General features: G+C 31.6%; 1 protein-coding gene across 7 annotated transcripts in view; it reads left to right on the forward strand.

Annotated features, from left to right (window-relative positions):
- LOC123692178 (eye-specific diacylglycerol kinase) overlaps positions 1–25,416 on the forward strand; it is a 108,471-nt gene that overhangs the window by 12,492 nt on the left and 70,563 nt on the right. For 3 of the 7 annotated variants that reach the window (XM_045636891.1, XM_045636888.1, XM_045636890.1), the window contains exons 2-4: positions 10,494–10,665; positions 15,556–15,699; positions 15,883–16,622. In XM_045636891.1, the coding sequence (XP_045492847.1) occupies positions 10,576–10,665; positions 15,556–15,699; positions 15,883–16,622 (974 nt within the window). In that variant the 5' untranslated portion in view covers positions 10,494–10,575. Of the gene's footprint in view, positions 1–10,493; positions 10,666–15,555; positions 15,700–15,882; positions 16,623–25,416 lie in introns of those variants that run through there. The other 4 variants (XM_045636884.1, XM_045636887.1, XM_045636885.1 and 1 more) reach the window with 2 other exon arrangements.

A 25,416-nucleotide genomic window follows, 5' to 3' on the forward strand; every position in this document is an offset into this window, starting at 1 on the left:
GTAAAATAATTTAGCACATAATTACTATATTCAACTAAGCTCCAATTTCATCAATCAATTGGGAGATACCTACACTTTGATTGCAGAATTAGTTACAATATTTTGGCTTCCTGAATTACGTAAAAGAGGTCTAAAGTACGCCTATAAATTAAATAATACGAATCCAACCTTATGACACAATATATTTTTAAGATTCTTTAAGATTTTTTAATTTCTAATTAATCACTATAATCATCGTTGTCGAGATATTACCCGGTAACACAATTTGCGACTATTCATTATTATAATTTTGTTTTTTTAAATGTGGTTCATAGCAAAACATTTATCTAAGTCACTTATATATATTATTTCCCTACCCATCGATCGAAAAATTGAAAAGAACTGAATTTTAATTAACATTTCTATTAACTTTGTTAACCTTACTGTAATATTTCATTATTCCGTTCCATTAAGTATTAAATTCTACAAGGTGCTAATTATATTCATACCTACTTTGAACCTGACTTTTGCATGAATATCATTGAAAAGAGATTATAAAGCAAGTCAAAGCTCAAACAAAACTGCATGGAACGTGTTGAAAATGTTCACACACAGAATAACCCTCACTGTACTACAGACTATAGATAAGTTGGACATCTCTATTATAACATGAAACGAAAGTTGATGAAGCGTATACAAATAACACCTTTTTATATTGAGCTTTTCAAACTCTCGTCTGGTACCTAACCATTAGGAACATTTTTAACGAGATGGATGGATTTTCAAAGGATGTGTTTACTTATTCAGAGACGTCTTTTTAAATTGTACAACAACGAGATCCCACGTTATATTTTTTTAATAATAGCAACTCTTTAAAGAACTAAATGAAATACAATTCTAAATTCTCTAACAAAAGCGAGGCATGCATGTAGCGCTTCATGTTTTCAAAGAGAAAAGGTCTCCAATTTGGTCGATTAAATTGCATTTAAGTAGCACAATTCGTTTCAACGTTTCGTACTCTCTCATGTGGGTGAAAAAGACAATGTACTGCAATGTATTTGCAGAAAGCAAATAGACAGTTTTTCTCTCTAAATTGAGGTTTATACCATCTAACATTTGAGCAAGCGGATCGTTTTAAAATGTATTATTCACTTGATGAAAATGGTACAAAACACAAAAATAAATATACTTCTTATTTTGCATTTACGAAATTTCAGTGTCTGTCACCAGCCTATCTTTTTTTAACTGTAGAGAATCTAATATCTTCTAATATTATATATTATAAAGGCGAAAGTTTGCAAGTATGGATGAATGGATGTTTGTTACTCTTTCACGTAAAAACTACTGAACCGATTACAATGAAATTTAGCACACATATAGAGGGTAACTTGAATTAACACATAGGATAGTTTTTATCCCGGAAATCCCACGGGAACGGGAACTATGCGGGTTTTCCTTTGCAAATGCGGGCGAAGCCACGGGCGGAAATCTAGTACATGTATAAGTGCCATTTCAAATAACACATGGTTGGCATCGATATCTATCGTGTGTTAAACTGAAAAATTTAACTACGTCTAAAATGTAGACACGTCATAGATTGGTTTTCACAGCAAAATTATAATATTAAAATATTAATTAGGTTAAAATAAGGGTGGGCGGCTCGCTATTTTCCAACATATTGCATGTCGCCCGTTAATTGTGTCATGAATATTGTAAAACTAATTCGTTGAATAGGCAATTTGATATCGAAATTAATAGACGTGTCTAAGACACTTGTGTACGGAGTAAATATGATATGATAAATTATACTTCGTAGGTCGAAACGTGTACCAATTACACGGCTTGATACTGTAGGGTTTGGGATGTTAATTTAATCACTCTAGTGTGTTTACAATTAAAATCGACGGCAGGTAGTCATTATTGGGGTGAATAATCATTTATTTATGGATTCGAAGCAAGTTCATTACGTAACTGCTTGTAATATATTTGTGATGAATATTAAGTACACGACACAACAACACGTTATATTAGAATCTCTATTTTTTATATGGGTTTTCATGAATTCTGAGACTTAGAACACAAATAGGTACATCAGTGTATTTAAAAACAATAAAGAATTATGAAATTGAGTTTTAAATTGAGGTAAAGATTTTCTACATTATTGTAAGAATAAATTGTGATTTCATACGAACCTGATTAGACATGCCTTTGAGTCTTTGAAAAAGGCTTCAGTTGTAGCCATTGTAGTTGAGATTATATGGGAAGACGTGAGTTTGCATATTAGGTATGTATCGGATAACAAAGCTTCGAGATACGGAAATTAATATACATACCTAGTTACATAGTATAATTCCACAATTAAAGCCACAAAGCCATCGTCTAGGCTTTCATTATTATCTATAATAACGTTCCGACCTTGATTGAGAAACATTAACCCCTAAATATTACAACATTTTATTAATATTAACAGCATTATTCATACTATTAATAGAAAACAACGTGATGAATTCGTATGATTAATGAAAATACCTTGTATTATTATTTCTTTTCCACTGGGTATTGAATGAAAATATACAGTCTAAATAAGATATTTTAATGATGTACGTATAAATAAATAATGTGATACCTACATGTTTATATTTACATGGAAACATTATATACGAGTGAGTCTTCTCTATATAAATTAAATACATACTACACAAGGTAGTAACGCGAGCGAGCAAGAGCTTCGAGATTGAGCTAATTACCTTTGCATTTGAAAAACAGGTGTATTTTTGGTCTTTATAAATACATTATAAATTTTTGATATGTACCTACTTCATGGCTTTGTTCTTTTAATAATTGATGCCATACATGATCATTTGTTTATTTTTGTTTTACAACTAAAAATGTGGCAAGAAATCAAACGAGTACGTAGTGTTACCTAATTGTACAGCGATTTACAATAATTACATGCGGTTGCGTTTGCCTACCTCAAATGACGACGAGGATACCTACCGTGTAAGGGTGAAATGGAAGTTACATGTAATCTACCTATGAGCGCTAGAGTCTTAATTAATAGATAATAATTACTAGTTGTGCTTTCCAGTTTTTGTTGATTTTTCTTCTAAACAAACATGAAAAATTGTTTGCATGCGTTCGGAAGTTATGTGTGTTTATACGATTAGGCGTTTTATTTTCATTCACATAAAGATTTTTCTGCGTATCAAATTAGACATGATACGAAAGGTATTATCATCTTTATATTATTTTAAAATAGCAACTATGGAGTTTCTTGCCGTTTCTTCTCCATAGATACTGCTTTCCGTATCGATCATCGACGATTTAAAAGTGCTTCTAGAAGAAGTCTAATTAATAATAATTTAATTACATATAATATATAGTGAGGAACAGGTGGAAATTGTTTTATAAAAAAAAATTGGGACATAATGGTTAACATTGTTTCGTTTTTAAGTTAACTACATTAGTAAAACAGGCCTATTTAAAACCGGGGAAGAAACAAAAGAAGTTTTAAATCAATTATTATTAGGGTCGTGACTTGGGGCACTTCTCAAAGAATGTAATTAAAAGTTAGCTCAGTGTTTACCATTGTAATGACGTCACCTTATATTTATGGTTATGTTACGAATTCGATCTACAAGATAACGTAAGACACAAGAAACTTTCCGTAAAGTTTCAACAATGGTCATAAAGCTATATCTTAATTGCTGGAAAATAGCTTATACGAACTCTACAGGTTTATAATATCCTCTTATTACCATGTTTTCTAAAATTAAAATCTGACTTAAAGTAACAATACACTGATTAGGGTTAATAATTATCTGAAATTAAGCCTTATTATCCATTATTTCATACATTATTGACGTTGATAACGTAGGTATTAATTTTCTTCCGACGCAAAAGCTCGTTCTAAGCTGACTAGATCGTAAATAAATAACAAAAGTTGTTAACTGTTTTTGAGTTGAGAATAGTTTTATAGAGTTCTTTTATTACGACACGGCTAAGAAGTCTTACATAAAAATTTAGTTTGAAGTAAGAATTGTAAATAAACAATTCCTCAATTTAACGGAGTTGGCGGGCGTCGTGATTTGACTCCGAGTAGCTTTTATTAAATTATACTAAATTACACAAAAACGTATCGATAATGGATACTCTCAAGATAATTTTATACATCTTTTATTTTTGATCATTTAATTTGCGAGTATGTTGGTACTTAGATTTTAGTAGATACATTAATTGGCTACGAATAACGTCGACTCTGCTTAATCAGATTTTGTATTAAACACTTAAATAAATAACACCCATCAACAGAAATTCTTCAAAGATAGGTCGCAACCATTTTCGAGATAAAAAAAGTTATAGACAGATTGAGGAACAAGGAATACTAATATTATAAAGCTGAAGAGTTTGTTTGTTTGTTTGTTTGAACGCGCTAATCTCAGGAACTACTAGTCCGATAGGAAAAATTCTTTCGGTGTAAGATAGCCCATTTATCGATATCGTTACGCTAAGGAGCGGAGCCCCGCGGGTGAAACCGCGAAGCGCTGCTGCTAGTGAATAATAAACGTCGTAATATGCATCAATATATTTAATAGTAAACACAGTAAATTACTAATATTTTTAATCATACTTTCCATCACTATTATTGGTGTTGTATGCTTTGTCAAAACCGTAATTCAAAACAGCAATATTCAATCAAGATACCTTAAAATATTCAAGCGATTGTTGAATTTAGTATTCCATGTAATTAATAATCTACCTATTGCATATTTAACTATATTAAAACTAAAATAATATAACAAAGAGTGATTCTGTGACTTTATGAAATTGAAAGGCGGGATTTCTGAATCAACTGGACGGATTTTGGAAATTTTTTGATTATTTTAAAGGTACATCTAAGTATATCGGATTAATAATTATTATTATAGGCTTGAAAAGGTATAAATAAATTCGTAAATATATTAATTTACGTATATATTATTAATATTAATTATAATAATTGGATAATGTATATTTTATCGTTGACTGTGTTTATTTGTAGAAAATAATATTTTACAGAAGTATTTTATAGGTTATCTTCCAAACAATGAAATAAAAACCAAACTTTAGACTAAACTAACGTACAATTTATGTTATTCTTAATTTTTTATGAAATTGTCAGAAACTGCTGTCGGTGACATTGCTTTTAGTTCGGTACAAACGATGTTGGTCATATCTATCTATCTATCTATCTTATCTTAATATATATAAATCACAATGTTTGTCCTCAATGGACTCCTAAACCACTTAACCGATTATAATAAAATTCGCACACCATGTGCAGTTTGATCCAACTTGAGAGATAGGATAGTTTAAACATGTAGGTACCACGGGCGAAGCCGGGGCGAACCACTAGTAACGATATAATATATTAAAAAGCTTCTTGGGAACATTTCAAAAAGTCCCTAACAGTATTGTTGCCCTCACCTCAATTTTTTCAGACTTATTAATGTATTAGTGTAATGTAGCATTCCTTGGTTACTCCTGAAACATTGTTACTTTTCAGCATTGAATTTGCTAGCACTTAATTGTAACCCAAACTACACCTGACTATAATGTAACATACATCTTCGAACGAAATAAATGCAACAAAGAAATAAGAATGCATTTTACTTTGTAAGAAAATATACGTCACTGTAATAGAGGTGGAATAGCTGGATTATAGAGGAGCCTAAGGATCGGCATCTCAGCCACGTCGCCTGTTTAGGTTAGGGTTTAGACAATAGCCCGACAGGAACAAAGGCATTGCAGTGAGAGCTGTTAGCCTCCAATATTCCCTTGCAATTTTGTTGTTCATCTATCGCTCGCCCACTTTTCTTGGCATGTGTGTTTTTATTCAATAAAATACGTGCTATTTTCGTAATGTGGATAGACCTTGGTATTTGTAGTAATACCATCAATGACAACTCGTTCTAAGTGTTTCGGATGATAACAATAGAACACTGATTACGCACAATGAAGACCTATTGCTAAAAATCTAAGTACTACGGGCGATTTTATCGCTCATTTCTTTATAGCAATCCAATTTATGGAACAGAATACGAACAATAAATTTACAACAAACAGGAATAATTAAAATGACACAGTAATTACAATATAACGTTAGAATCGTTAATAATTGAGCCGTTATCGAAAAGCATTACCATATCTGATCACGAAATAAATGTCACATTTATGATAACAATATGATTTTAACAATATAAATTTCAGCCATTTCAATATCCTTTAGAATTTCCAGCGCTATCAATGTATGCACAAAGTTTTCATTTCGTGAATGTTTCCTAAATTACGGCCAATAATAGAGATTGCATGGCACGTATTTGTGTTTTAATATCAGATAGGTATGTCTAGAAATATCTCTGTAATAGATTATTTGATAATGATTCCACATATTGTATGCGTAGTACTAATTAATTTTAAATTTTTATCAAACTGCAAAATAATGCAGAAAAAATATAGGGTACCTGCTTGTTGATTTATCCTGTTCTATGTACTGTACTGTATTAACAAAAAAAAAATACTAAAGTTATTGTATTGCAAGGCATTTCAAAATGAGGGCAAAAATATAAATATTATGTCGTCCATCGCGGGTGACAGATAATCTGCTTGGGAAAAAATACTGCCCCGATCTAAAGGCCTCCTGTTTACTCTGTGTTTACTCTGACATTCACTGCCTACACACACATAAATAGGATAATTAAAGATATTTTTACTCAAACCTTACTAGAATGATCCTAATTTTCGATATTCTGTGTGAGAAACAAATTACACGTTTCACACGCTTGTAATTTTTCCAATAAGTAGCGTAGCGTACATTCAATATTCAGGCACAGTATCAGTCGATTTCCCTTTTAAATTATGTGCTTCCTGATTCAGAAATCGATTTCAATAATCTTCGAGCAGATTTACGAATTCGTGCTGAATGTTTAATTATATTATGAGATGAAATTATTCGGTACAATATTAATACATTCGAATTTATAGATAGTTACGTTAAATAGGTGAAGCAATGCGAACCTCAATTTGTTCAGAATATTTTCTTTATCCAAACGTAATCGAGAATGCTCTAACACAGAGTAAATAATAGTACTACGTCTTAGTCACAAACCGTAAATCTCAGAGCGATGGCGTCAAAACGTCGAGGTTATAAAAACAGCAATTGCCTATCCTTAACTTTATAGCGACAATATCCGCTTTCGTGCCGTAAATATTCACAAGTTCTATTATCCGTTACACATAACGAGTATTTAAAATAATTACAGTCATTTTCTGGTTTTCGGTTATATCATTGCTCTATTATTTAATACTAAAGAGTTAATGAAAACTTCAATGGCTTCACTCATACACATAATTGGATAAGTGTGCGATACCTACTTATATAATTAATATTTTATATTATAGGTACCTGTTTGAAAATTAAGCCTTATTATAAGTTATTCTTTGATGATAGTTATTTCTACGTAACTTATAGAGTTTGTGAAAAGGGAAGTAAGACCTTATGGCTTAAATAATTTCACACTCAGCTTCGGATAATTAATGCAGTGTCACGTGAAAAGGTCAAAAGATAATCATTAAAATTTAGGTAAAGTAGCACCATTCTAAATTTAACGTTTACATTTTATAAAAAAAAATATGTATGGAAGTGCTTTGGGAAAGGTTATGGCATGTACCTAGCTAGATGTTTATAAATTTATTACTATTAATATCAAGTGGTATACCTTAATTAACTACTATCTGCTCTGATACTTAGCCACTACAAAATAAATAGTCGAATTAGCTACAAGATTTAATCTTTGTCACTTTATTAAGGTTCGTATCTTGGGACTTGAAAAATTATGAGATGGATTCGCTTAGTATAAGGATCTAAGTGCTACTCTGACACAATTTACAGTGGAGTATCTGATATTCATAGACGCTCATTATTAAATTCATCAATCAATGTAAATAGAACCAATTTGTAACTGACTTGAAGGCGTTCTCAATTGGAATAATTTCACTTGAGATTGAATAATTTGTTTAGGTCCTAGGTAGTAGGTATTCTTTACATTTTTGTTAATACGGCTTCTTCTTCTTTCAAAAGATGTTCACTTATTGTAAATAGTGTTATTGGAAATTTAATCCAAACGATAATTTTCATCGGTTCTGTTTTAAATCTCAATTATTTAGATGGATTTATTGTTATTACCATTAAAATTTTCGTCGTTAGATTTGATTGATGTTAAACAATAAAACGTACAGAAAATGGTTTTGTTGACACGAATATACATATTTTCTTTAACGTAGCCAGTATTAAAACCACTTAACCTTTTCTTATAACTGCCTTGCTTATAATTTAATTTATGTTGCTCTAGTTAAATATTTGATGTCATGCAGGAACGAAAATTTTTATAACCTATTTATATACTAACGTTATGAATCGTAAAGCAGCACGCGAACATTTAAATAATTTAGCCTGAATGAACTTTTTATGATAATAAGTAAATGGATTAGTTCCATCAAATTTAGTACATTGTATCGACCTACGTCATAAAATTTTGTTTATATTTAACGGATATTCCCACAAGAGACTTTTATAAGTAAATAGCTTTGAAATTAATTCTGCTTTATGGGCTTTTAAATGCTTTAATTAAAATTATATGAAAAAGTTATTAAGAACCTTTATTTTACATTTACACACGGATATTCAGGCACCTAATGGTAGAAATAACCAGTTAAAACATTTTTATAGGTAGTATGTATGTCATAATAATATATCCATAGACACTTGATGTGCGTATAATCAGTAGAAGTTATCTATGTATCTTAGTCCCATATAAAACAAAATATATTCATCTATTTTGAAAAATCAGAAGCTGCACTCGGACATACACGATATTTTTATTTCTTTATTTCTGTTTTAATCCCGGGTCATTCCGAGTAGACACAGGACAAGTTGCTACTGCTAGTGGATTATAAAGGAAAAGTTTTACATTTTGTTTATTTCATTATTCGCGTCAGAATTTCACGTTTTACCGTACGCCCCTTCATTATGTGCAAACTTTGCGACGGATGTAATTTTGCATTGCAAGATTAATGTTTATTGAGCGCTGGACTTTCAATCGGTAAATGACTATTAATATTGGAATTGCTATCATAGTTAATATTAAGTAACTATTTAGTTGGATATATTTCGTTTTTACAACCTACCTTATTATCTACCTACTTGGTTTTATTTATTGTAAATATTTTTAATGTATTAATTATAATAATTAACAGTTAATGTGTTTCCAATAACTTGTTTAACTGGGTTTTATCATCACTTAGTGTTATAACTTTAAACATATGAATCCAGTTGTCATTTTATATCCTAAGATGGAATGGTATTACTCAAAGCGTTTTATGTCTTAATTTTATATGAATGTTTTATGAAGGCACTAAAGTTTATGAATAATAGCAATCCACCCCGACCCATTGTTTAATGACTGTCAAGATTTCAATTAAAGTAAGCTGGAGATAAATTAAATTAATTATATTTTATTTCTGTTTCATACACTCATAAAATACTTATTGTATAAACAATAAAACATTAATTAGGCATTTGTATTACAGTTAATCAATATTGATATAATTTCATGAAAACGTAGATACGATTTTTATTTATTTCATTCTTTAATTTGAACAGCAGAAGTATTGCCTCTATTTTCCCCAATTTACTCGCATGATTCATAGTTATACATTATTTTCGGTACAAGCATGTTTTGTTGCTTAAATTTGTTAATATATATTTGTGTATGGTGATATATTTACGCAGCAAATTGAGTCGGCGATTATAAGATGAATGTAATATTCATGCGTGGCGTCTGGCGTGGTGGCAGTGGTATCGGTGTACGTTTGTGTCGACTTTGAGTTATGGATCGTTTTTACTATAATATGATGCATGAAATACCAACATGAAAGTTCTTATCGCACTTCGTGTTCAGTAAGTTGGATTTTTTAGTTTATTTTTTTGTAAGTATGTTTTCTTTTTTTATAGCCAAGTAAGTAATATGTATTACGATAACTAGTAAACATTTTGTGAGAGTAGCTCATGATTCAGTTGTGAATGGAGTTTCGTCGCTCTACTGAATGTAGGATTTGCTCGTAGCAATAAGCTTTTGAAAGCCCATCACCGGCTTTTTCAATTAAAATATTTACTGTTAATTGGTGTAGATAGTATTATTGCAAAGATTATTTATCTATATTCCGAATGTGTGTTCTTATTAAGTGTTGTTTTTTTTCAAATTCAAGAGCTAAATAAATTTTATTTGCTACATTTTGGGGCAAAGTAATTTCCCCTAATATTCTCGAACTGTAACCGTAAGATTCATAAAATTCATAATCTATATTCAAACACCCAGTTTTCATAAAGTAAAAATCGGTTTTAGAAATAATGGCACAATGCGTAGTTAAAAATTACTATATAAAAATTCCCTATTCTATATTTAATTGTATTGCAGTGTTGCTAAGAGCGCGGTGCGGTGGGGGCGGCGGGGCGGGCCCGCGACATGAGCGGCGCGCGCGCAGCCCGCCCCGCCCGCGATGCAGCGCCTGCGCACCACGTTCAAACGATCCAAGACACCCACGCCCGCCGATATGAAGACGCAGAGCAGCCTCGAAGTGCCCAAGCAGGTTGGTATCCTACTTCCTAGGTACTAGTAATTCCTTCCTGAATAATTATTAATGCGAAAATTAGTATGTTTGTTTGTTACTCCTTCACACAAAAACTGCCTTAACGATTTTCATGAAATTAGGCACACACATAGTTTTTATCACGAAAATCCCACGGGAACGGGAAGTGTGCGGGTATTACTTAGACTACGCGGGCGCTGCGGGCGAAAAGGTAGTAAAGAATATCACTGTATAGAAATAATTATGATAACGACAAAGTCGCTATAACGACAGCGATACATATTATAACAGTATATGTCCCTATGTACGCTTAAATCTTTAAAACTACGCAAGAGATCATGATGCGTTATTTTAATAGATAAAATGATTCTGTAGGAAGTTTTTAGAATAGAATTTAATAGGTTTAAGACAAAGTGGGCGAAGCCGCGGGCGGAAAGCTAGTTAGTAGGTAGTCGTTCAGAAAGTTAGTTACCCCACTCATAAGTTATAGCTTAAGAGTGGCTGAACAATTTTTTTCTCTTGTCTCATATAATTTAAAATATACCAATTATTTAAGATTTAAAGTGGAATTTTATATTTCCAAATAAAATACCGATCGACTAGATCTATAGGAGTCTAATCTCACATTAACAGCTTATTATCGCCTTTATAAATTCTGATTTGGATGAGGTATTTCTTAAAAGTACAAGAAATCTGCTTTAAGTTATTAAGGCACATAAATAGAACCTCGAAAGAACAAGGAAACAAGGCAACTTGAGAGCTAACTAAAAGTTTGGGCTAAGCTCCATGTACAATAAACCAACTACAACAAGTTAACTAGTTAGCTTCTCCCGTTACTTGCACCTGATCCTCAATTTGAGCAATTATTTTTATCCAACTCTCAATGCTAATGACAAATGCTTGTTGAAACTCTACAGTCGTAGACTCGTAGAGCGCCGTCGTAGCTTAAGCTACGTATACATATTACTTATGTGACAAGATAGTTATCCTTATTATAAGACTAAAGATATTATAAATCTTTTTGTGTTTAACATGAAAATCTTATGTGAATAATATTGAATGTGTAGTTTGAACTCATGATTATATTACCATGTATTTTCTAAATATTTTTTGGAAAACAGAATCAAAAATTGCATTCAACATATTCAATTCAATAATTTAGAAATGCTTATCTAGATTCTTCTTTGATAATAAAGAAACGTGAACTAACGCATACTATGTTTGTTATGCTGTGGTTATACATCCTACATGTGTAACCACAGCATAACAAACATAGCAGTAATCCGTATTTGCTCACCAGTAACATTTACTCTGCCTGATACATAATATTATGGTCCGAAACTCTCGAGCTATACGAACATGTTATGACGTCATTCCTCTGTAACGACGTCACAGTTACTTTGAAGTCAGAATGTTCAACAATGTTATTTTTCCAAGCCTCATGTCCCGTAGCGTCGCTATCGGCGAGTGAATTTTGTAAACCTGACAAAAGTTGTAGTTTGCTATAAAATTTCTAAGAAAATTTATTGCAATGAAGATAATATACATACTATAAACGCCGGTCTTTTTTACAATTTCAACACACATTTTAAGACAACAGTTTTTAAGCTTTTTAATAGCTTTAAGCCCGAGTTCACTCTTGGTACTATAACATCAAATACGAATGCATAGACGAGTATTGTTTTCAATATTTGTTACATAAAAACCTCTGCATTTTCAAATGAACGTAATGTAAAAGAAGTATATCAACTTCCGCACTTAACAAATTAACGACAAAATATGTGTATAAAATAAAATAGCTGTACTTGCGAGAAAATTTACCAAATTACACTTGAGACTACAAGGCGCACAAAGTGACATTTCACGGTGATTAATTACATATAGAAAGAAAAATACGATATTATTCTTATATTAATTCGTAAGAAAACGTTTACTAAGGAATAACCTTTGTATTTCACATACATTTAGCATTAGTAGGCGTAGTGGTCATTAATTTGGCAAATAAATTACTACCTTGTTAATGGAGGGGCGGAAAGAAATTGTTACGGACATTGCATGCTTTTAATCCTACCAAGAAAAGAAAATAACGTATGAAATTATTCTTTATTGCGACATTTTGTAAATATCAGAAACCCAATATAGAATATGAGGTGGATACAATAAATAACTAATTGTTTCACAATTACTTGTAATAGATCCGAACATATTAGCAAATAACTTGTCTACCATTTAAAATAAATCAAATTCACTAAAACTAGATAATATCTATAAAATAAAAATTAAGAATTAAATTCTTTAAGATCAACTGTATACAAAAGGCAACCGACGAGAAGGAAATATTGCTGTTGAAAAAATATTTAACTTGACTAAACAGACTGTTAAAATAAGGGTTAATCGATAATCAGTTCATACACTCTTAACTTTGTTTCGATTAAAATGTAAAGAGAGGTTCTTTACATTTTACTAAGTTGCAACTAGTTAGTAGAACTGAAGTACCTAATCCTCTTTCAAATTTCAAATAGATCGACGCAGTAGTTTCACTTAATTGACTAACAAACATCCATCTATACTACCAAAACTTTCATCTCGAGTAATGTACGGCAAAGTACTTTACCGGAGGCCCACATCCCTTCCCATCCCCTACCCATCCTCTGCTTCCCTATCCTCATTCCCTCCCATCCTCACCCCTTCTCCCTAAATTCCTTCCAAATCCCTTTGAGGATAGCAACACATCCACTTCCCAGTGGAGTGGATGCTTATGGGCGGCGTGTATCGCTTAACACCAGGCGACGCGTCTGCTCGGTTGCTATCCTATAACATAAAAAAAAAAAAAAAAAAAAAAAAAAATGGAGTATTTGTCATCAATCGGAATACCGAATATGAAATAGCATTCATACCCGTTAATGAAATTCAGTAGCAGTTTTAATTGTTGCAATTTCTTCGATGCTTTTCATTAAACGCATTGACATTTCTTAAATAAAAAACAAGATATACCTATAAAATTGATAGTAAAAATAAGTATGGACAATTAATTGACTTTTTATCGAAAATTCTTAAGAAAATTCACATGCAGTAAATTCGTACGAAGCTATAGCCGGGTTTAAAAAACCCACACATTTGGCTAACACATCAAACGATATAAATCTTCGAAGACATCTTAACGGACGATTTATAAATCCAACTAAAGAGCTTTGTTTTTAACAAGCTGAATAGTGTAGTCGTTATTTTTTGTTTACATTATTGAGAGGATCTTAGCTGAAGAAGAGGATTCAGGCTATTAGCTGAAGGATATTTAATGTAAAAGCAAAATATAGAACTATCTCTCGCTTTACTTCGATTTCACAGAAGGAAAAGTACGTAATTTAATAGCTAGCTAGTAAAGTTAAATCTTTTGTTGTACGGCTGCACGCTTGTAAGGGATATAGAAACATAACTAAATAGTTTTATATAGGTAACGAATATAGAATTGTAGAGTTTAGATATACATATAATTAGGTTATCTAATTAAACATAATGATACTGCTATCTTGTATGGAAATAAATAATATCGAATATAAAGTTATTCGCAGGCATTTATGAACATTGATTTATCATGATCGTGATTAAATTGATTGAATTTAGTGTTTTAGCAAAAAATCATTAGTCAGTTCAAGTAGATGTAGAGTGTAGACATTAGTTTTTATCTAAATAGATAATTTAACATTTAAATTAAAATCATTTACAAGCACTTAAGTGCTTCAAACGTATTCAAAGCATTATCGTAAATTCATAGAAACTGTAGCCGGTTAAAATGAGATTATATTCCCTATAGTTCGCCTTTTCTTTGAAGTGGTCTTCTTGTTTTAGAAAAGGCAATTAACTTTTCTACTTCTAAGTACCTACATCTTGTAGTTCTGTAAAGAACCCGGAAAATACAACCTACATTCTTCTAACAAGTTTTTTACTTAGCTTGCATGAAGTTTAAAAGTGTTCTTGAAATATAACTTCATTTGAAAAATGCAAAAAAATTTATTCCCAAGCATACATTTACGCAATCTTATTTAATTTATCTTCTTATATAATATTTTACGAAGAAAGTAGTTTCAACTTATTAGGTACCTACTGCTATAATTTGAAAAGAAATAATTTAAAATATAAGTACTAAATTGAAACTTTAAAAGAAAAAAAATATCTTAAAAAGTGTAACTTTTACTTACATTTTTATTTTTGATGTTGTTCGTCATCGTATTTTTATAGGTATTAAATTCATTGTATTACCATCTTTATACAATGAATTTAATAAATCTAAGAAATTCAGTATGCCATTTAATTAGATATTTCGCATCTCTCACAACAAACACGTGTATGCCATCTACTTCGGAATTTACTTATGCACTCGTCCTCGTCCCGGTCGCTCCAAGCAAATAGGTATGTGATAGGTGCGACTCGTGCATATGAACGGTGTAATCTTGATGTTAACTTATGTTCCTTTGAACCGCGTTTGAACATAATATCAGAATAATAAATATCATCTTTCTATTCTCCAGACTCCTATATCTAGTTGACATTCATACAATGGCAAAGATTAATCAAACCGACCAAAAACATCAAATAAAATATTTCAACCTGACTAAAGTGAATATACCCTGAACTATTGGAAATACAATTAAATTAATTTGTACCGGCCACGTCATGAAAGCTTTTATAATCTATAACTTTTCATTTATATGCCACTGAATGTTATCTATGAAAATATCGAAAGAGCCCGTGGATATTAATGGCAATCATATTTATTTTTGAATGGATTTTATATTTTTTTTAATAAATCCTTTTTTTGATTAGTCAATTGTTTATCCAAATAAAAAATATTTTTATGTAACTGGTGTAAAACTAATATGAAATGATCTAAAGGTCCGGTCGGCGTCATTCGATGAGATCCAGTTGGAAGCGGCTCGCGGCACCGGCGCCAGCTCGCTGCTGTCGGTGCCGCAGGCTGGCGCGAGGAGCCGCTCCTTTGACTCCGCCGGATCTGACGACTCGGGCACTTATTTGGAGGTGAGTGAGATGTCATGTCATAGTGGATAATGCTAGAATGCTTTTACATTTAGATGGATATTAATTTGACGATATAAATCTGTTAACAATTTTTGAAGCAATTTCAAAGACTTACCTATATATTTTCAGTTCAATAAAATGGAGTAAACTAAATTTAGTTAATTTATAACATTATTTATGCAGGTTCCGCGATTGTGGTCACGTCGCCGATCTGGAAAAGGCACCCCGCCACCATGCGTCCACTGTCGTCATATGGAGACATGGCTAGCGCGCAGAAGCGAGGAGCGAACAACCCCCGAGCGACTACCAGCCTCTTCATCGGCTGAAGATGATGACGAAGAAGACGATGAAAGTGATGTTGAATCACCTAAAATTCTGCTTGCTCCAGCCCCTCCAAAGCGAATGCTCCTGCCCCCACCGATACAATCACCTCCACCTTCACCCGGTGCACCGTCATTTGAATTACAACCGCCAGTCGATGAGCCTCCTGTCTTACCTCAAAGAAGACGTTCAATATCACGACAAGAAGCTTTCTTCGTCGAGCCAACGGGAAGTTCCCTAGAAAATGTTCGAGCTTCTGAGGAAAACGCAAACAGTGGGCCGAGGGATTCGTTAGTGCATGACATATATTTAGCGGTGCCCGAACTGAAGCGCGACCGAGCAGCTTCAGTTGATTCGTGTTTTTCCAAAGTATCGGGAGGCGCTAGAGCTGAAGAATTAAGTGAATGTGTTGAATCTCTGACCGTTCCTGGAACAGGACTACGTTCACGTTCCGTGGATATTGTGTTACCGACGGCGGAACAGTCGCGTTACAAGGCACTCGCTTTGACTTCAGCCCAAGCACCTCCGTCACCGAGTTATGCAGTTCCTCCTCCTGATGAGGTTGAAGCTGTGCCCGTGGTCCTGCACGTTTTAGAAAACAGGTCAGTGTTATGTGTTCAATAAATGTGCTTTTTACTTATTGTTTTATTTTACCTTATTTGCTGGTTTATATTTATTTTCTTATCTTACTCCATTTCCTTTTCTGATTTTTATACATATTAAACATTGTTTTAATAAGAACACTTCATACGATATTAATTGTAACAATAAACAATTGATCATTTCGGAAAAGTAAATAATACCTTCCTTTAAGTCCTCTAGCATATTCTACGAATATTTATTAATATTTCTTGAAGTTTGTTTTCATAGAACTGAAATACGCGTTTTTATTTATTGAATTCTCACAATTAATTATTATTATTGTGGGCATATGCATACGCCATTTCAAAAATTAAACTGCAGCTACATGCTTGTAGTTTTTATTGCTACTTCAGTTATATTAAGGTAATAATTTGTATTTCTTTGAACAATTAAATAACTGATACATACGAGTACAATCTATAATACGCTTTCGTTTTGCTTCAAAAAAGCATTGGTCTTTTTTTTATCTATGTTCCAAAAAAAAAAAAACGCTCAATTCAAATTTCAAGTTACTTCATTGACATTGTAGTACCTACTTTACAACAAGAAGACGCTGTTGCTAAATCTTGACTTGATATTATGAATAGAGTAATTTTTTGTTTTATACTCTTCTTATACCGTCTTTAATAAACAAATGTTCCTGAGAACTGACAACTGATATATCGATTCATTATTTTTTGGAAATGATAATTTTAACAGAGATATATATAAGGTAAAAGCACCTAATACGGAGGTATTTCGCAACATTTGAAAGTAAGTATCAAAAATAAGCATTTGTAAGTCTTTCTAAAGGTGCCAAACCACTTTATCGTTAAAAGTGGAACTTAAATTTTGTATTGCTGTTGAGTCTATGTTTATTTTCATGATATTTCTTATTTTAAAAAAATATTTAAATAGTCAGGTCGATTTTCCCTAATACGGAGGTATGATTTTGGTCAGAGCCTAATACTGCGGTAGGCGGCTCCTAATACGGAGGGTCAGAAATTATATTCATTGAAGTTCCGTACAAATAATATTTGTTAAATAATAGGAATGTGTTATTAAAGTAAATTGTAAGTTTTTTATTCATTGACCATTGGTTTGATTACGTTGATTCACTTTTAATGTGTTTCATTTATGCTTTTAGTTTTATCGAAAAAAAAAACACGCATATCTATTCTTATTTTAAGAATCCACAAAAAAAGACACAACACTTCTTATTTATTTACGCAACCCTAAATCTGGTAATTTTAAGTTCTATTATATTAGGGTCGTAATAGGAGATCATATAACCTAATACAGAGTTACCTGGAAATATCTACCACCGTAATAGGAAAACTACTCGTGTTTTTAATAATCCTAATTCTGACCCATCAAAAATTCGATAAACAAGAGAATGTAAATGCTTAATCAAATGATAACAGTTTTTTGGCTCAGATGTGTCAAACTCGAATCAGCAGTTATACAAAATAAATGATTTGTGATACATTAAAATACACCTTCCTATTTTTACCCCTTCTAAGAAACAAACATTTTGTACTCAACCGTTTTCATATTTAACTGGATTTCTAATTAAGAACACATACCGCAGAATATGGTTTCTAATTTATCAGATTAATAATTATTTCAACTAATCTTGGAATTAATTCAATAAGTAAATAAAATGAAAGTTATAAACAATTAAACATGCCCAGTATTTTTCCTATTTCGGAGTTATGCCACCGTATTAGGATTAATCTATAAAATTTGTATCGTATTACGGCGGTATTTTATTTCTTATTTTTTGGGTAGAAAATGACTTACAAATATGAAACAAGCTATTTAAATAGTGAGTGTAATAGTAGGAAAATGTAATAAACAATACATACACAAACTTGAACGGCTTATTAATACGAAAAACTTAGTTTATAAATATTAGTGTACTTACTTTTGTTGTTTCGCGTTTGTATGGAAACACCTCTCATGTCGATGCCGTTACACAGATTGATTGATATTGTTGTGTTGTCTATGTGCTATACTTGCAAACGTTAGTTAAGTCATGGAGTAATAAATTTGGAATAAATAGCTTACGTTTTGATGTACTTAAAATTTATTAAACAGGAATAAAACTCGAAAATAGAAATACCACCGTATTAGGAAGCGATTTTGACTACCGCCGTATTAGGGGCCTTTACCTTAATTAAAAAAATAACATTTATTTTGATAACCTACGTCACAACACTGAGAAATATTTGAAATTATGTACGTCCAAATGTATTTCAGTAAGTTTTCGTATCTCAAATAGAAAATAAATTTCCGAACGATATTCTGGAGTTGGCCGGCTTCTCAGCTCGTCCAGTGCCTTCGATTTAGGGCACTTTATATTTAATACAATTCTGAACACTGTTTGACAGACAACGCCAAGTTTAAGAGGATAGAATACGGAGTAGGCACTTTGCTCTACTAAGGGATGGAAACATAAGCTTAAAATAATAGAATCAAATTTTAAACAAGTTGATTTTAGTGAAATCATTTGAATTGCGGCGACTGAAAAAGAGAATGATTAAGCAAAGTAACGATGCCACTTTATATAGTTTTGAATTCAATAGGCTCAGTTTTCAATGTAGCTTTTCCCGGAAATACGCTTTGTTTCAGAGAAACTTAATATCAACGTATATCACTATTTTGGTACAAACTGACGAACCGCTCTAGCCTCGTTTTGTAACCGGGAAAATAATATTTACAAATATATTATTTATTGCATAGAAAGAATTTAAATGAATACAGGTACAATTCACATAATATATTATTGAATGACATAAATTGTAACAAAAAATTGTGTTATGCTAGTTGTACCTTATTGTTTTTGTATATTTTCTAAAGAGAAATGAACCTTACCCTTGTGTTGGTCTTACATTAAAATGTACAAATCCTAATAAGTATAATTATATCAAATATTGTTTCATAATATTATATATCATTAATTTTATATACAAAACAGTGTGGAATCGGCCAATTTAATCCTGAAACAGCTGATAAATGAAATCATAATATGAATTGATTCGATATTTAATTTGATTTGAAATTACCTCATTTCAGTTTCTGAATGAATAACAAAATTAAACAAATAATTATTTTTATATTTAAAAAATAATAACAATAATTAGGTAGGCTACTTATTGTTATATTTCAAAAAAACCGACAGAATATATCTATATAATTAAATTTATACATATTGAAATGCTGGCTTTGAGTTAAATGTGTCTTGTTTACGATTCAAATATTATAAATATTATAAAGCATTTTATGACAAATATTTATTTACAAAAATTCTGAGAACGACACGAATGAGGTGTTTCTTTGTCTTAGAATAATGATATAACATATTATGAGTTATGACGTGTGTGTGTTTCAGTTTGTGTGAGGGGGAGTGTGTTGCGTGGGCTTAATTGTTAAGCCCTTATTTATAGATAAACGAGATAGAATAAAATTGCTGTTTAAGTTTGTATAATGTATATGTGAATTACTCGTTTCTGACCTTATTAATATGGATTTAATGGTAACCATTTTTCACTAGCATGTAGTACTTATATGCTATACGAAATGTACCTAGTATTCGGAAGTTTAATGTGTTGATACAATAAATTCCAAGAATACATATTTGTGAATTAAATCTTAAAAAATATTATTCATGATTTAGTTTAAATTGACCCGACCAAAACCGGGACGCGTCGCGTGTTAATAGAACGTGTATAGGATAAACCTAAAGGGTATCCTGATCCACGCATTCCATATTCATGACACTATTCTGAATCATCAAGTAATAATGAAGCCATACAACATTCAAAACATAATTTATAGTATTAGGTACATGTTAAATTTTGCTTATAGACGCGACAAAATCGTAGAGTATGTAAATTATATTTCTTTTTATTAAATTCAATAAAAATAGATTAATTGTATAATAATAAATAGAACTTTCTGTAACGTAAAGGTACTCATTACGATTAGGAAGCCGAGTAAATGCTTTCATATTGAATTTAAACTGCCAATTCAAATATAAACCCTCTATAACTGATAGTAAAACCTCTATTAAACTGAGCAAAATACATTACCGTAAACAAAACAAACTGTAAATGAATAAGTGTGTTGTACAAGAATAAAATCCTTTATCCGGAATAATTGCCCAATTACACCCTAATGCCTGGTGAATGAACATTGCTGCCGCTGAATAGTCTTTTGACACAAACGCCATTTTGCACGTTCCCTAATTAGTTTATACGTATGTGAATAGTTACGGGGATCGTCCATTACGTAGTTTTAACGTTTTGTGATTATTTTTTATTTTACGACCTTTATGTTTGGTGTACAAACGCTATCTTTGCTGTCCAGCTTTTGTTATTACTTTGATTCTGAATGGAATGTTGAAGACTGTTTTAGAAAAGAAAATATATTAATTTGGCATCAATGATCGATATATTCAGTTTCTTTACCCGGCGAATGCTTTGAACCCTAATCATTCTGAAATTGACATGAATATGTGATCTTAACAATAATTGCCATCGATTTTAAAAGCACGAAAAATATTCATTGTGAATTTATTCAATAGAAAAAGCTCGTGGCGCGACTTTAGTCTGAAATATAACACTGTTTGTATTTCGACATATTGACGTGACGAATTCCTCGAATCGCTAACAACGTGGTTTTGTCAATCGATGAATAAATCGATTATTTGCGGTTCACTGATTTGCAAATTATTTCCAACTGTTGCTTTACGGGCTCTGTAAAATAGCTCTACATGACCACAATTTTCGATGCATTTGGCTAATTATGATATAATTATTAATTGGGCACACAATCCTCTCAATAATGTTCCTGTCTAAAGTGGTTTGCATTTACCATTTAATATCAACACTTACCACCGTATAAACTAATTTTAGTCTAATTGAGAAAGACTATTTCGTTGTAAAAGTATGTTTAAAACAATGTAATCGAAACAATGAGGTTTATCAAGAAGTTTAAAATAATGTTAATTATTCAATTTAAACTTTGTTTTGTAACGTCCTGTTTTAATTGTTTTCGGATGCAAGTTATTTCACAACTGACCCTATAACTTTTGTAAACCCTTGTCAAATCCTAGCAACTTTATTTGAACAAATTATTCTTTTGCTATCTTATTAAGTATGTTGTGAAATAATTATTCAATCTGTATAGTGTGTAGTACAATCCAATGATCACGAAGATTTTTATGCAATTAAATTGACATAAATTTTACATGCTTTATATTTGTGTACAATTTATTTGTGTATTAAAAATGAGGGAAATAAAAGCGAAAGCTAATATTTTAAAGTTACTTCCTTAGTGATTAGCACCGCCCTTAACAAATGGAACATTTATGTCCGGTAAACGCAGTTATTTCAGGTCAAATCAAGGAGGGTTGAAGGATCTTTGATAAATTAATGGATCACATAGATTAAATTAAATCTTATATAATCTGTAGCAAAGTTTATCTTGTGAAATTAATTGGATTCATTTGACCATTAAATAGACGTTTTCAATTTAGAAGCGAATTTACCCAGAGTAATATTATGTGTAACATTTATACATGTTAATTTGTGTTAAATATATTTTTACAATAATATAACTGCTTATAAGCCATATTCTAAACCGGGTTGGCATTGAAAGGCTGGATAATTTTAATGTATCCTAATAAAATCTAACAAGCAAATATTCTAAATATTTTGTTGCAGTTTTTAACCATCTTGTAGTTGATAGCATTAAATACGACTAGTCATAATAGTTGTCGAATATTAATTCATGTTTCATAATTCATGATATCTCATGTCGTCATTCATTATCGTTCTCTTGATAAAGTTTATGTAATAATTAATCGATCGGTTTAATGTAAGAACCTGTATTCTGGTATTTAATATTAAACATTATTTATTTCATTATATTTTATATTCACATATTTTCATAAAAAAATTACACATATAGTTAATTCTATACATTAATTAAAAAATTATACATTAAAATAGGAGGAACTCCGGTATCTGTGGTAAAATAAACTGTGCTACAGATACATGCGCCCACCAGAAATGACTATTATAGAAGTACTTGTCGACTAATTATCAGTCTTATATGGCCTATAAAAGTATTTTCGCGTATAATATAAAAACATCTTTCTTTGCCCCTTTGTTCTGACTGTATTTTTTGGGTGTAAAATAGAGAAAATTCGAATAAAATATGCGCATTCAGCAGATGCTTCGCTTCGAATGAAACAAATACTGTATATTTTTCCTGGGAAACAACCCAACCGGTTTATTCGGCTGAATAATTTATTTGTATTTAAGCCCTATCTTTATAATTGTTAAGACAGGTACTAAAACGTTATTGCGAACATTATACTTAATTTCACTATGAAATTAAATTTGATTAAGTGAAAATGTAATCTAGTGTAAACTGGCAATTTTGTGTAATAAACGACACTTATAAAATATTTTTAGATTAATGAATCCCTATTATTTTGTGAAAATACGACCGTAAAATATACCTATTATGTTGGTTTGCTATAAAGTAACTTTGAAATTGAACACAGAGATATGACCATTATTTAACGTTTACTATTTCTTATTTACTTCTTCATTCATACATGATTTGATCTAAGGAGGAAAAATAAATTAAACCCAATTTTATAAACATAACATTAAGTTACTAGCATATCATACTAGAACAATAAAGTCAACGTATTATGCATGGGTTAAAAGAAAACGTTGATCACTCGGTTCTTTAAGGAGAAATAAGGAACGAGTTGACAAATAGACCTTGACGTACAAATATTTTTGAATATTTAATTACAGATAATCTAATCTAATAATGCAATCTTGCCGAAGCGAAATAAATTCTACAGAGATATGAACTGCTTCCAATTTTAACAGCCATAATTACTCGAACTCACTGCTCATTCGCTCGTCTGAATTAGTGGCAAACATTTTCTACCAAAATTCACGACTTCGAGCATTCCAATGAAATTCAATTTCCACGTAGCCTACCGTCATTTACTGAATTTGCTAAATACGTATTTGGAGCAAGAGAAATAACCACCCGGTGGCATTATGCGCTCTGATTAAAAACTTGAGGGGAGATGTCAATTAGACAATGCCATTTTCGACGTCATATTTAACGATTCATGGAACTTTTAAAACATTCGAATAATTCAAAAGTTTATATTTTTATATAGCCTGTATAATATGGACACGTGTATTTGTAAGTTAATTACGTTGCCGAAAAATTAATTCTTACATATTATGTAATTTAGTCAATATTGCAGCATTTAACTGAATAGTACAATAGAAAATTTATACTGAATTTCTCAATAAACAAAAAAAAGTGAGGTTATACTTAATTATAGGCTAAAAAGGGTGAGGTTATCGCACGACACACTACAATATAGGGTACTTGTAAAATTTGCTGATTAGGAGCGTTAAAAATACTAGGAATATTGCTTGGGTTGTAACCCTTTTACCCTTTTAGCAATAACTATATTAAGTGTACCTAACTGAATTTTAGCCCTTATAATATAATTACGTTCATCTTAACATATTTGATAGTTTATTACAACTACTTACACTCTATTCTCTACTCTACATAGTAGCATATTAGTATGTAACTATCCCCTTTTTCTCTATGTAATTATTATACATTCTCAATTTTGCCTGTTCGCTGACAAAAACTCAAACGTCTTAAAAATTTTGTTTTTTAAGACATTTCAGACTTTTTGTTTGTGTGTGTGATATTTTAACCTTTAAATGTATTTCAAATTTAGGTAAGTAAGTATATGAACTATAAAAATATTATATCCTGATCTCCTTTATTTTTTTCGTGTCATGAAAAGTTTTGCCGTGAGATATACATTTGAATTTATAATTTAATTAACGTTAGACATTCGGTACTTTTCAACACCAACGGTTGTAGACGGCGTCAATCAAGTCGCTAATTTATAAAGTACGAAGAGATCGTGAGCAAATTAATATTTACTGGAATACACCTTTAATATTGAAAATAATAATAAGCTCCAGGTAACAATAATCTTAATATTTTAGTACCTAGTATATTTTTAGTAGGTATGTAGGCATATTAGGCACTACAATTTATATTCTGTAGAAATTAAGGAGAGTACGAGATTAGAATGGCTCTCAAACAGCTTAAGAACAACAAGGCGCCGGGTGAGGATGGAATCACATCTGAGCTTCTGAGAGCGGGTGGCACACCAATCCTCAGAGTGCTACAGAGGTTATTCACTTCCACCTTACTCGAGGGCACTGCGCCAAAAGCATGGAGCAGCAGTATGGTTGTCCTCTTCTTCAAAAAGGGAGACAAAACCCTGTTGAAGAACTACAGGCCAATATCACTGCTGAGCCATGTTTATAAGCTGTTTTCGAGAGTCATTACGAATCGTCTCGAACGCAGGCTTGATGACTTCCAGCCTCCCGAACAAGCCGGTTTCCGAAAAGGCTTTAGCACCATGGACCACATACATACGCTGCGGCAGATTATACAGAAGACGGAGGAGTATAATCTGCCATTATGCTTGGCGTTTGTGGACTATGAAAAAGCCTTTGATTCGATCGAGACTTGGGCCGTATTGAGGTCTCTTCAGCGTTGCCGCATTGACTATCGGTATATCGAAGTGTTGAGAAGTTTGTATGAAAACGCCACTATGTCAGTCCGGGTTCAGGAGCATTGCACAAAGGCAATTCCTCTGCAGCGCGGGGTCCGACAAGGAGACGTTATTTC

The sequence above is a fragment of the Colias croceus genome, chromosome 5, assembly GCF_905220415.1.
Source record: "Colias croceus chromosome 5, ilColCroc2.1".
In the NCBI taxonomy this organism is placed as follows: domain Eukaryota; kingdom Metazoa; phylum Arthropoda; class Insecta; order Lepidoptera; family Pieridae; genus Colias; species Colias croceus.